Source organism: Mauremys mutica, chromosome 22 (assembly GCF_020497125.1).
Source record: "Mauremys mutica isolate MM-2020 ecotype Southern chromosome 22, ASM2049712v1, whole genome shotgun sequence".
Classification (NCBI taxonomy): Eukaryota; Metazoa; Chordata; order Testudines; family Geoemydidae; genus Mauremys; species Mauremys mutica.
Genome location: NC_059093.1, coordinates 23,492,531 through 23,506,689, shown reverse-complemented (window position 1 = coordinate 23,506,689; position 14,159 = coordinate 23,492,531). Strand labels below are relative to the sequence as shown.

Genomic DNA, 14,159 nt, shown 5'->3' with positions numbered 1-14,159 from the left:
CTCCTACAGCTCCTGGCCCACAGCCCTCTTATCAGGGCCAGCTGGGCCCTGATTGAGCTGGCCACACCTGCTCTCACTGCTTTTAATCCCTTTTACCCAGGAGTGGGGCAGCCACCCCACTACACTACTGCATCACCCCTTTCCATGTGTTTGTTGAACCCCTCAAAGAATTCTAATAGATTGGTGAGGCACGATTTCCCTTACATAAGCCATACTCACTCTTTCCCAACAAACCGTGTTCGTCTATGCATCTGATAATTCTGTTCTTCACTATAGTTTCAATCAATTTGCCTGATACTGAAGTTCGGTTAACCAGTCTGTAATAGTCAGGATCGCCTTTGGGGCCTTTTTTAAAAATTGGCATCACATTGGCTATCCTCCAATCATCTGGTACAGAAGTTGATTTAAGCAATTGGTTTATATACCACAGTTAGTAGCTCTGCAATCACATATGTGAGTTCATTCAGAACTCTTAGATGAATACCATCTGGTCCTGATGACTTATTAATGTTTAATTTATCCATTTGTTCCAAAACCTCCTCTAACACCTCAATCTGGGACAGTTCCTCATATCTTTCACCTAAAAAGAATGGCTCAGGTGTGGGAATCTCTCCCAAACCCTCTGCAATGGAGAGACAAATGCAAATAATTCATTTAGCTTCTCTGCAATGGCTATATCTTCCTCGAGTGCTCTTCTTCATGCAGTGCACAGTCAACTTGTGGAATTCCTTACCTGAGGAGATTGTGAAGGCTAGGACTATAACAGCGTTTAAAAGAGAACTGGATAAATTCATGGTGGTTAAATCCATTAATGGCTATTAGCCAGGATGGGTAAGGAATGGTGTCCCTAGCCTCTGTTTGTCAGAGGATGGAGATGGATGGCAGGAGAGAGATCACTTGATCATTGTCTGTTAGGTCCACTCCCTCTGGGGCACCTGGCATTGGCCACTGTCGGTAGACAGGATACTGGGCTAGATGGACCTTTGGTCTGAACCGGTACGGCCGTTCTTATGTTCTTATGATTGTCCAGTGGTCCCACTGATTGTTTGGCAGGTTTCCTGCTTGTGATGTATTTCATTTTTATTTTTTTTTGTCTGTTAGTTTATGTGTCTTTTGCTAATTGCTCTTCAGATTCTTTTTTGGCTTGTATAATTATACTTTTACACTTGACTTGCCAGAGTTTGTGGTCCTTTCTATTTTCCTCAGTAGGATTTGACTTTCAATTTTTAAGTGATGCCCTTTTGCCTCTAACTGCCTCTTTTATTCTGTTGTTTGGCCGTGGAAGCATTTTCTTTTGGTCCTCCTTTTTTTAAATTTGGAGTATACATTTAATTTGAATCCTTCTTATGGTGTTTTTAAAGAGTTTCCATGCAGCTTCCTGGAATTTCATTCTTGTGACAATTCCTTTTGATTTCTGTTTAAATAGCTTCCTCATTTTTATGTAGTTCCCATTTTTGAAGTTAAATGCTACAGTGGTGGGCTTCTTTGGCATTTTGCCCCCCACAAGGATGTTAAATTAAATTACATTATGGTCACTGTTATCAAGCAGTTCACGTCTTGGACCAGATCCTGTGCTCCACTTTGGAGATCTTAGGAGCAATAGGCAGATTTGCTGTTTATAGATTGAAGACCAGTACAGAGGGCCATCTGTGGACTGTTGTGTTTGTGTATATTCTCACCTCACCCTCACCCCCACCCTAACCCTACCCCCAACCCTACCCCCAAAACCCTAAACCCCTTAACCCTAACCCCTTACCCCTACCCCCAACCCCAACCCCTACCCCTCACCCCAACCCCTACCCCTAACCCCTCACCCTAACCCCTAACCCTAGACCCCTGACCCCAACCCTAACAACCCTAACCCCTAACCCCTACCCCTACCCCTAACCCTCACCCCTACCCCAACCCCCACCCTCCCTCTCCCCCTAACCCTCCCCCTAACCCTAACCCCTTAACCTAACCCTAACCCGACCCCTAACCCCTAACCCCAACCCTAACCCAACCCTCACCCTCACCCTGACCCTACCCCTACCCCCTAACCCTACCCCTCACCCTCACCCTAAGCCCTCACCCTAAGCCCAACCCCAACCCCTAATTGATTTTAATTATTCTCCCCAAAACGCTGACTGTGTTAATAGAAACTCAACAGCCTAAGTGGGGAACGGTGAAGGCTTGAGAGGAGCTTAATTTTTCTAGGTGATTACAAGGGACCTTACCAACACACATAGCAGGGAGCTACTTTCCTTTTATTGTTAGAGTTAGTGACATCACTAACACTTAAGAGAATGAAAACCTCCACTCAGGAATTGTTTGTTAGATAAATGCTTATTTTTATTTGCAAGTATTAATAACCATGTAAGACACGCAGTCATTTGGCTTCACAAACTGTCAAAAGTCTAATGCAGATACTGTCTGTGTTGCAAAGCTCTAAATACTGTCATTTTGCAGTGCTTTTACTACTAAACGAAACATTCAAAAAAGTAGCCACCCAGCCTCCTTAAAATTCTGGTCCAAGCTTGTTAAATTTTTATTTGTGTGGCAATACCGCCCTCCCCCCTGCACCCCGGCTAAGTTTTTTTCATTTCTGGACTTCAACATTAAGGCAAGTTTTGCTGGGTAAGAGTTTAACTCATGAATGCATGTAAAGTTGAGAGCTCAACATAGGATTTCACCACAGAACTATTTCTCACCTCTCATTGTTACAATGTAACTGCCCTCAAACTGGATTACCTGAATTAATTTCATTCAGATTCCGTTCTATTCATTTGCAAAGATGAAGCAGTGAACCTACTACTGAAGGAGAGGCAAGGTTGTTCCAGCTCTTGAAACTGACTTCCAAGCATTCAGTGTCATTGCTGGGAGCCATCTGCTTCTCCTAGCTACAAGACTGCCTACTGTTTTAGTCAACAAAGCAAACCAATGCAATACAAACAAACCCAACTGAGTAACACATACAACTGCTGTTCTGCGAATCCCGGAGATTCTGGTACAAATTATTTTTCAACAGCATCAAATAGCAATAGTTATTTCCCTACTTGCTTTATTTTAAATAGCACTTTTTTTACATTAACCCCTTTTCATAAATATGCTTTTTTCAAGTATGCTCAATTCTTAAAAGAAATGATGTAATCACAGAGCATCGTAAAATGTGCCCTTTTACCTTTTATGTTCTGCACACTAGGTTATGCTGTATTCTGCTAAAATCTTAAACTTCTATATCTTAGCTACATTCACTCCATTTGTTTCCCCCATACACTTAGAATTTGTATCTGAAATGAGACCTAACCTTGTATTTCCCAATCCCAGTGAAAACTTTTCTGGCATCATCTTATTTCTAGTTGAATATTCTCTTAAGTTCGAGAATCCGGTTTTGATCTCGTGTGAAGTGCAGGACTACAGCTGACTAATTCTGTAAATAGACTGTAATCGTACTTTTTGGAAATGAACTGTAGTGTAACACATGGTTCTCAAAAATCAGCTACAAGACAAAACCTTCCATATATTAATTGTTATACCTCTAAAACGCCTTCATTGAGAATTCTAACTTTTTCAATGCAACATGTTTTCTTTTTAAAGTTACCACTAACTATGCATTGCAGAAAGGCTCATTAAAACAGAGAGGTATTCATTTGTGTGTAGAAAAGTAAAATATACCTTTGGAAAAAAAACAGATTTAAGCAAATCCATTTTTTATAGTGAAACTTACTTTTAAGAATTGAATTTACCTTCAGCTTTGAGACTAATGCACTCGTTTTTTGTCTAAAATGTGTGTGTGTATATATACATAAAAAAGCCACGTGCTTAACAAAGATTATACTTGACCATAGTCTCAGGTAAACTGTTTGTTTTTAAATCGCAAAGCCAAGACAGCTGCTTATTAACTCTAACATTGTCCTATGGTAACTTTAATTTAGCACTTGGTTCTTACGTGTGCAGTAGACGAATAAAGCTTTATGCATCAAAAGTCCAATAATATCATATCAATAATATCAATAAAAATCATAAAGCAGCTCAGATACATTTAACCCAGATTTTTACAACAGCAAAAGCTTGAAAATCAACTTAAAAAAGCTTGCTTTTACTCATGTAAAAATATGAACAACCTGAAAGTGATCAACTAATGAATGGAACTGTATCAGTGGTTACTACACACACCACTCCCTCCGGGATATTACTGAGCCATCTATATGTTCCCACCCATGTACTTCCTTCCCAGTGTTCCTCCTTCATAATAATCCATTGGTCTTTCATACTGTTTTTGTGATCTGTTAGTATTGTCTAAAGTGTTTCATCTGGTTTGTCTGGGTCTTCTAAATTACTGTTTGATGTTAAAACTTCCAGTGAAATGTCTATTCTTTCTTTTATAATGTCAGGAGAAGAGTCTACATCATTTGGTTGGAAAACAGCTATTTGAGACTCTTCATCCATATCTGATGGTGTATTGCGGGTCCTAACAAAGTAGTAATGACGGGATTTTCGTATTCTCCTATAGCAGATAACTCCAACCCAAACACTTACAACTATCAGAAAGAGAGCCCCACCCACAGCACTAGCAATGCTGATACCCCGATTGCCAGCAATGCTGGGAGACAAGGTTGATGTTGGAAAATGCATTAGTTCTGGTTCTGTTGCTGAAGCTCTGATGCCATCAGTTGAAGGATGCCATGGAACCGTGGGTGGTTGTGTAATAGTAGTAGGAGGATCTAATGGAAAGAGGAATGGGGTAGACAAGACACAGAAAAGGCCAAGAATGTCAATGTAAGCTAAATCAGTAGAGGGTTTATAAGAAGCCACATTGATGAATATGTAAATATGTTGCTCTCTACCAACGGACAATAGTTTTTCATTCTTAAATTTCTAAGAAGTTTGAGTAATTATAAAGTACTTTTGCAATACAGATGATAAGTTTCTCAACTAATTCTGAGTTGGCTTCTGTGTATTCATTTTGGGCTATACGATAAGCAGAGTGGGGAACTGCTTTTGTAGCACAAAAGCAATCACTGTCAAATTTTAAAATAACCATTAATCTCCTGAAAGAATGGAGAAGTTCCTTTCAGTTTATGTAGATTTTATAGTTGACTACTTCCAACCAGTTTTATCTCATCCATGGAGGATATAATCTACCACAAAACACCAAAAGCAAAATAAAACCAACCACTAACCAATTCCTCAGCCAAAGATCAGAATAATACTGGCGAAGGACAAACAGTATCTTCACTTTTTACTTAAAGTTTTATTAAATTTTGAAATTGTTCAGTTCACTGAAGCGAACTCGTAAAGAATGAAAAACGATACATTGTATGCTAAGTTAGCAGAAAGTAAGTTATTGATTTTAATTATTCTCCCCAAAATGCTGACTGTGTTAATAGAAACTCAACAGCCTAAGTGGGGATCGGTGAAGAAACTCAAAGATAAATTATGTTGTGCAGTCCTTTGGTTATGAATTTCCTTTTAAGAGAAAGTAGTCAGCAGTGTAACTATTCACGTTTATATTTTAAACTGTTTGAAAAAAAATATTCTACAGAAACCAGTTGAAATCACTAAAAATACTTTTCTGCAGTACGTAATAACTAGTACATTTCCAGAATCTTGATTGGTTTACATTGTTTTTAAGCAATTAAAAAAATTCGAAGTTTCCTGTCTCCTTCTTAATGGCACACATTCTGAGTTTTAGCTTGCTCTCAAGGGTATGCACTGAAGCATCACTTAAAATCTGCTGCTGGGGTTGTACAACAAGACCTTTTTTCTTTTGATTCACAGAAGAGTTCTTATTTCCAATGCTACAGGCTATCACCTTCACCTTTGAATGAGGTAAGATGCCTCTTTAGCACATTTCATAAAAGTAACGCAGTCCTGTTTTACAGAAAGGGAAAGTGAGGCAGAAACATGTTCTGTCCCTTGTCCAAGGTCACCAAGTGAGTCCACAGCACAGATAGGACAAGAGTTCAGGTCTCCTGAGGCATGACTGTGTCCTATCCACCAGGCCGCACAGTTCCCCATATACATTCTGAATAATAATAATAGTGCTGTATGTCTATGTTATAATCAATTAAAACAACACCTTCTTGAGTGGAAACACTATGAATGATATCTTTAAAGAAACAGACTATGCCATTACCTGTGTCTTCAGATCCATCATCATCATCACCATCACCTGTATCTTCAGACTCATCATCACCGCCAACAACCAATGATGGAGAATCTTGAAATGGAAGAAAAAAAAAGTCACTTGTGCTACTACTACTGGTGTTTCAGTATTTCATTTTCTTGATACCACTACAAGAAACAGTAGATAAAACGCAGTCATTTTTTAAAACCACTATGGAGCAGTCTTTCAAGAGGCAGCCTCCATATGTGAAATGTTGCACCTTCCCCCACCCCCCATAATTACATTTCTGGGCACATGAGAGGAGTTTCACATTTGTCCAACAGAGGATCTGTCACTTCTGGAGAATGGAGAGTGATGGACAAATACCACAGGTGTGTGCATGCCAAAATGGAGGAGGGCTGCAGCCCTACTGAAAACTAGGCCCTATGTGTCTCAGAAACTCTTAACTGCTGAGCCTTCCTGTGACTGTTTTGCTGTCTTCTGCAGAATCTAAGATTTCATCCAAGAGAATAATAAAGGAAGCTCTCCTCTTTTCCACTGCTATCAACATTCCCATGCAGAAGAGCTAACCAAATAGGAGAAGCAGCAGAAGTGTGAATTGTTTCCCCCAATCTTGTGTTAAAGGTGCTCAGCAAAAAACCCAAAATAACCAACAAACAACCTCCTTCCCCCAAGACTCGTGATTTTTTTGCTTCTTTACAATGGCTAAAGATTGCCGGCAAGTATTTTTCCCAAGAAGGATCCTGCCTGGTTATTTCAAATCTTAGGCCTGGTCTACACTAAGGGGGGGGGGGGTCGAACTAAGGTACGCGACTTCAGCTACGCAAATAGCGTAGCTGAAGTTGAAGTACCTTAGTTCAGGCTACTCACCCATCCAGACGCCGCGGGATCGAAGTTCGCGGCTCCAAGGTCGACTCTGCCACCGCCGTTCGCGGTGGTGGAGTTCTGGAGTCGACCGGAGCGCGCGGGGAGTTCGAACTATCGCGTCTTGATTAGACGCGATAGTTCGAACTCCGAGAAGTCGAACGCCGCCCGTCGACCCGGCAGGTAAGTGTAGACCTACCCTTAGATTAGCAGGTCCGGATGCTCAAAAGTATTTTTGGGACTAACACATGGGCACCAGGTGCCTAAATATTTTTGAGGCCCTGTACCCCAGCTCCTGTCTAAGCTGAAACACTCTGAAGCCCTGACCTTGTAAAGACTTACCAGCGTGCATAACGTTACACACTATGAGTAGTCCCATTGACTCCACATTGCTATAGGATCATGAATGGTGCATTACATTAAGCATGTGCATTAAGTCTTTGAAGGCCTACGATTACTAGTGAACTAGTGCAATGGTGAAATCACAAGAGCAATTCAATTAGAATTTTATTTCCTTTTCATTTTATCCTCCTCACCCTTATTCTTCTGGCTCAGACTCTTCTCACCTGTTCTCCAGAGCAGGTCTTTCCAGTAACACTCTTGGGAACTGAGTACTACTAAGGGGAAGATCCTTGAGATAGGAGGACAGGGAAACCCCCATTTGTCACTCTGTCACAACTGCTGCATGGTGCTTTCATTACAATCACGAGACATGGGGAAAGTCTACACTACAAATCTGCAGCTGTGCCACTGTACCACATTTGGTGAAGGCGCTTTAAGTTGACGGGAGCTGTCCTGTTGGTTTAATAAAACCACCTCCGTGAGAGCTGACAGGAGAAACTCTCCTGCCAACACAGCACTGTATACACATGGGGGGTTAAGGTCAGCAAAGCTACGCCGCCCAGGTGTGGATTTTTCATACTGAAGTATGTAGTGCAGACCCAGCCTAGGAAAGCAGGGACTTTACATGTAAAGTGCAGCTCCGCCTGCCAGGGGAGTTGTTAGTGTTTCCATGTCTGGAGACTCAGCACACACATGTGCAACGGCCAGGTCATGATGCTCCTACAGGCATGAGCAGCTGAACTGCAGTACTGGGCGGGGGGCAGTGGGCACAGCTGCTCTGCATCTCTTGCCTGTTTTGTGCTGCTCTGTGGAAACACAGGGAGGGAGGATTTGAGCGGAAGCTGGGGTCATGGCCAGGGCATCCAACCTATATGGATGTACTGGCCAAAACCCTCCCAGAGGAAGCATGTGGCAGTCTTCTGCAGCTACTACAGCTCAGTAGATTTCTGATGGAAAAACTCCCTGGTTCCAAACAGTGCATGTCATGCAAAGCAGCTGCTCCCTGGCTCTGCCTCTGGGAGCCACAAAGCCCTGACCATGCAGAAGGGCTTTGAAGTGTCTAGGTGCCAGGTGGGATCAGAGACGATGTGTATCTCTTGGGGTGGGGAGCTAGAGACAGCATGGGATTGGGTAGGCTCTGCCCCGCTACATCAACACTTCAGGGAGCAGGGCCAAATGGAAGGCAGAAATCAGTGGGGGGGAGACACGTGAGGTCACATGATGCCTTTGTGTGGCATCATGTAAGGGAGCCACTGCTCCCACTGCACCTTGTGGGTGTGAGGCCCAATGAGACACTTTACCTCCTCATTTCCCTAGTCACACAGGTGACTAACACTGAGACTGTCATACCAGATCCAACCAACTGGCCGCTGCTCCAATATCCCATATCCAATAATGGCCAGCATCAGATAGTTCAGATGTAAAAACCCCCATAACAACAATGGACTAACCCATCTAAAGGGGAAGCTTCTTTGACAAAGAAAGTATTTCCTTTTCCCAGCTTTAAATCCATGCTCTTATCATTTAATTAGGTCTCAAAGGGAAAGAGGGAGAACCTATTTTGCCATCTCTAGACCATTCATTAAATTAATACCCCACTGTCACGTCACCTCGTTAGCTCCTCTCTAAGCTACACAACCCCAATCTTTCAAAATCTCTCCTCATATCCAAGTTGCTCCATGTTTCTAGGCACTTTCACTACCCTTCTCTGGATCTCTTCTTTTTTTGGTTATATCCTTTCTGCAATGGGATATATTCTTTTGGAGACCAAAAGAGTAGATGCCAGGGGAGAGCATATCACTAATATGTAACGGCTTTTTGATATTTTCTGTACTTACCCCTGTCATTTCACACCGCCTAATACCATGTTTGCATTTATTGAGCTGTCTACAAAAGTTGGTATTTCTTTTTTCCTGAGTGGCTACTGTTAGTTTAGAAACCACCAACCAATAAAATAATACCCTGAAGCCTGTTGTAAGATTTAGCATTATTCATTGCCTCTTATTTTAAATAATCTCCAGCAAACACAAAAAAGGCATTAGATTATGCACCTGCTTTTACATTTTGATATAGCAGTAAAAGTAACTGGCAGCAGATTTTTAGGCAGTAGGAAATTCTATGAATGTTCAACATGTGGCCAGAAATGTAATGCATCCAATTTAGCCTAAGTCAGGCAGAATATCCTTTGTTCCAAGATGAGTTCTTGCAATTTTTGTATTGTCTTCTATCCAGCTGACTGATAAATACAGTGAAAAAGCTAATAAAGTTATGACTGTTCTACAGAATCTGCAGAGACCTGCAGAAATATTCACTGTATAGAAACACAGGAGTTACCATATTGCATTAGATTATTGGGGCATCATACCTAGCATCCTGTGTTTGGCCCAGATTCATTTAAGCATGTGCACAACTTTCAGCATGTGTCTAAGTCCCAGGACTTAAGTCCCACTAAAACCCCATGGGACTTGGTGAAAGTTTTGCACGTGCTTGAGTGCTTTGCTGAACTGGGTCCTTTGACAATATCTGCTAAGAGTCTGATGAAGGCAAGAACATGACCAAATGTGCACTGCTGCTCAAGGGAGAGGGAAGGGGTAAAATTCTTCCTGAGCCTGCATTTTGAAAGCATGAGGTTTGGTAACCCTTATTTTTGTATGCATGATTATAAGGATATTGATATGCTTTAAAACTGGGGGGGAGCACATTCTTCATTAAATACTATACTTTGACAAGAAATCAAACAGATTTAGTGGACGGTGTTTTCCTTTCCTATCAGGGTACGTGTTATTACTGACAGAGAGAAAAGGTCTTTCTCATTTTATTCACAATGCTGAGTCTGTTCAGAAAGACTAGAATCAATGTTTTAAAAATGGGTGTTTAAAGTTAGGAGACTAAATTCCTGTTCAAGTGCCTAAAGAAGTGGACTGACTTCAGAAGTGCGGAGAGATCCAGACTGGAACTGAATTCAGTGGGAGCTGCTGGGCACAAACGACTTTTGAAAAATCAGGTCACTTGTGTCAGCACCTGACTATGATCACAGAACCTTAGCAGCAGGCACTATTTTTGAAAATCTTGGCCTGGGGTTTTCAAAAGCTGCATTTTAGTACTGTGAGAAAAGAGCAAGTACTAGTAACCTGAGATCCTGTCCTGCCAGGACTCCACTCACCCATCAGCTCCAAGGGCAGTTCTGTGCATAGGAGAATTGCAGAACTGGAGTATCAATAACTGGCATGCAGGATCAATTCTGAAGATTGTTTTGTTTAAGATGGATGTAAGTGTTAATGTTTGCAGGAGGGAAATGGGGCTACCCCTTCTTAACTAGTGATGTGCTGAGTCCCACCCACACCCAGGGTCCTGTGTTTTAAAGACAAAGCTTAAAAGGTTTTAAGTCTATTCGTACACAAATCTATTCTTTAATTAACCTATATTGTACAGGGCAATAACTTTGAACCTGATTTCCAAACCACTGTAATGAAAAAGTTGATTCATTTTACTCCTTGTGGTGGAGGGTCTGCACCTCACACAGGCCCAGAAAGGGTTAATATGGACCTGAGAGGCCAGTTATGGTACCTGGCTGCACCTGGAGAGAAAATCAGGCTTAACCGATCATGAAGCCCAGCTGAGCAGGAGAAAGCTGGTTAGTACAACACCAAGAAGTTAAGAACAGAAGAGAGCTGCTGGGAGAGAGTGCGCAGTCACTCTCTCTAGGAACAGCGGAAGAAATCTGGAGGGAGGAAGGGAGGGGAGAATAAACCCTGGGATCCTAACCCTGAAAGAAGGGAAGTTGTAGGGAAGAAAGGCTCAGAGAGACTGGGTAGGAAGAGGCCCAGGAAAACACCAACAAGGGGACTATGTAAACCGTGGCTGACAATTATAGGGTCCCTGGCCTGGAACCCAGTGTAGAGGGGAGTGCCTGGGTTCCCCTCCCCACCACTGACAAGCAGCATGAGCAGAGCCAGGGGCCAGAGACTTCGGGTGTAGTGGAAGAATGACTTGGTACGGTAAAAGATTAGCGACACTGTTAGTAACAGTGCATGGGAAGAATCCCATGCACTGTTACAGACTAGGGACCGAATGGCTGGGCAGCAGTTCTGCAGAAAAGGACCTAGGGGTTACGGTGGACGAAAAGCTGAATATGAGTCAACAGTGTGCCCTTGTTGCCAAGAAGGCTAATGGCATTTTGGGTTGTATAAGTAGGGGCATTTCCAGCAGATCGAGGGATGTGATCATTCCCCTCTACTCAGCACTGGTGAGGCCTCATTTGGAGTACTGTGTCCAGTTTTGGGCCCCACACTACAAGAAGGATGTGGATAAATTGGAGAGAGTCCAGCGGAGGGCAACAAAAATGATTAGGGGGCTGGAGCACATGACTTATGAGGAGAGGCTGAGGGAACTGGGATTGTTTAGTCTGCAGAAGAGAAGAATGAGGGGGGATTTGATAGCTGCTTTCAACTACCTGAAAGGGGGTTCCAAAGAGGATGGATTTAGACTGTTCTCAGTGGTAGAAGATGACAGAACAAGGAGTAATGGTCTCAACTTGCAGAGGGGGAGGTTTAGGTTGGACATTAGGAAAAACTTTTTCACTAGTAGGGTGGTGAAGAACTGGAATGGGTTACCTAGGAAGGTAGTGGAATCTCCTTCCTTAGAGGTTTTTAAGGTCAGGCTTGACAAAGCCCTGGCTGGGATGATTTAGTTGGGTTTGGTCCTGCTTTGAGCAGGGGGTTGGACTAGATGACCTCCTGAGGTCCCTTCCAACCCTGAGATTCTATGATTTATGATTCTATGACAAATTTTCAAAGTGGGTGCCTCCATTTTTGAGTGTCCAATTTGACATACCCAGGCCAATGTCCTCAAAAGGTATTTTAGGCACCTAAATACCATGGAGGATCTGGGCCCAGTTTACTGAAATGCTTAGCACTCACAACTCCAAAGGAAATAAAGGGAGATATGGGCACTTTGAACCTAGGTGACCCAAAATCAGGAGCTACTTTGAAAATCAGGCCTTAATCCAGGGGTTCTCAAACTGGGGGTTGTGACCCCTCAGAGAGTCGTGATGTTATTACATGGGGGTCCCAAGATGTTACCTCTAGCCCCAGACATTGCTTTGCCTCCAGCATTTATAATGGTGTTAAATATACAAAATGTGTTTTTAATTTATAAGGGGGTCACACTCAGAGACTTGCTGTGTGAAAAGAGGTCACTAACAGAAAAGTTTGAGAACCACTGCCTTAATCTATTTAATCAGGGTTATCATCAACTAATGACACTGATGTTTATCCAACCACCTGTCCAGCAGTTTTCAATAATGATGGGTGTTCTTAGCTAATTATCTAGTCATTACTTGTCAGAAACAGAGACATTCTGGTACCTTGGAGTTCAGTAATCTATGTTTGGAGCAGCTTATGGTCCTCCAGCTCTAATTATCTTAATCAGGCTAAAAGGGTTAGGCAAATGACAGTAGTGGTTTCATTGACACATATTTGTTTGAAAGTTCTGATATCGTCCATTTAATGCCATTGAAAACCAGGAGCCCATTTCCACTAGAATGAGAAGGGGACACAGCACAAACTTGGGGCACGTACTCTGGATGACAACACACAGACTCCACATGAAGTGGTCAAGTGGAGACCAACTGGTGTGAGGAAATGAGGGTGCCCAAGAGAAATGTTATGAAGAACCCTTAGCGGGAAGGGCAAAACAGTCCATCACAACACCACAGAGCAGATGGAAGCAGCAGTTAATGACAGAGGGATGGAAGGGGCCAGAGGGAATAAAATGTACATTTTTAACAGTGAAAGTAATTAACTGCTGGAACAATTTACCAAGGGTTATGGTGGATTCTCCCTCACCGGCAATTTTAAAAATCAAGACTGAATGTTCTTCTAAGAGATCTGCTCTAGGAATTATTTTGATGAAGTTCTATGGCCTGTACTATACAGGAGGTAAGATTAGATTATCTCAGTGTCCCTTATGACTTTAGAATCTGTGAAAGTCTGTGTTTCAATCCCGTGTGCCAACATTAGTGCAAGAAGGATGTAGTATGTAATAATAAATTTAAGGCCCTAAGATTAAGTACCAGATTCCCATATGGATTGTGTACAAAAATGATATTTCTAAAATGAATCTGCAAAATTATGTCATGTGGTTAGGGAGGAAGTACTGTCTATCAGCTAGAACTGGGGATTAGTAGTCAGGACTCCTATGCCTCAGTGAGCCTCAGTTTACCCATCCATAAAATATCTCAAAGGGGTGTGTATCATTTAAGGTACTTTACCAGGTACTATGAATTAAACATCTATAAGCATTCAGGGGGATTTTGGTTTTAATCTGTCTAACAGCATTTCCAAAGCTCCCATGATATGAATCTCTAGACTCTAACACTTATGACAGAAAAGTGGTTTCTACTTTTGCCTATTTTGACTTTGCTAGAAATTGAGAGTTCATGTAGAAGCCCGCATAACATAGAGAACAAATGCAGAACATCAGCTAGAATAAAAAACAAACAAACAAAAATATTTGCATTACAGCACTCACCTGTTACTCTGACTGTAAAGTTACCCAGAACCTCACTGGAATGCCGTGGCTTGCAACTGTACAGCCCAGAGTCGTCAGATGACACATTAATGATCTTCAACAGCTTTTGTCTAATATGAGTTCTGTTGGTAGGTGCAATCCCAATGCCATCTTTGAACCAGAAAACTGACATGGAAGAGCCCTGGGTGTTACAGGAAAGTTCAAGGGTATCTCCACTTCCAAACACCAATTCCTCTAAAACAGCAGTCTCATTCCCCGGATATTCTGTGATGGAGAAGAAAATAAATAACTCAATAAAAAAGGCATCAAACAA

At 42.1% G+C, this 14,159-nt stretch overlaps 1 protein-coding gene across 2 annotated transcripts in view; it reads right to left on the bottom strand.

The window, feature by feature from the left end:
• Positions 1-2,400: 2,400 nt before the first annotated feature.
• The window catches only part of LOC123354693 (nectin-3-like), a 44,775-nt gene continuing 33,016 nt past the window's right edge, over positions 2,401-14,159 (bottom strand). For both annotated transcript variants that reach the window (XM_044996822.1, XM_044996821.1), the window contains exons 7-9: positions 13,847-14,110; positions 6,119-6,202; positions 2,401-4,703 (exon numbers count right to left, since the gene is read on the bottom strand). In XM_044996822.1, the coding sequence (XP_044852757.1) occupies positions 4,279-4,703; positions 6,119-6,202; positions 13,847-14,110 (773 nt within the window). In that variant the 3' untranslated portion in view covers positions 2,401-4,278. The remainder of the gene's footprint in view (positions 4,704-6,118; positions 6,203-13,846; positions 14,111-14,159) is intronic.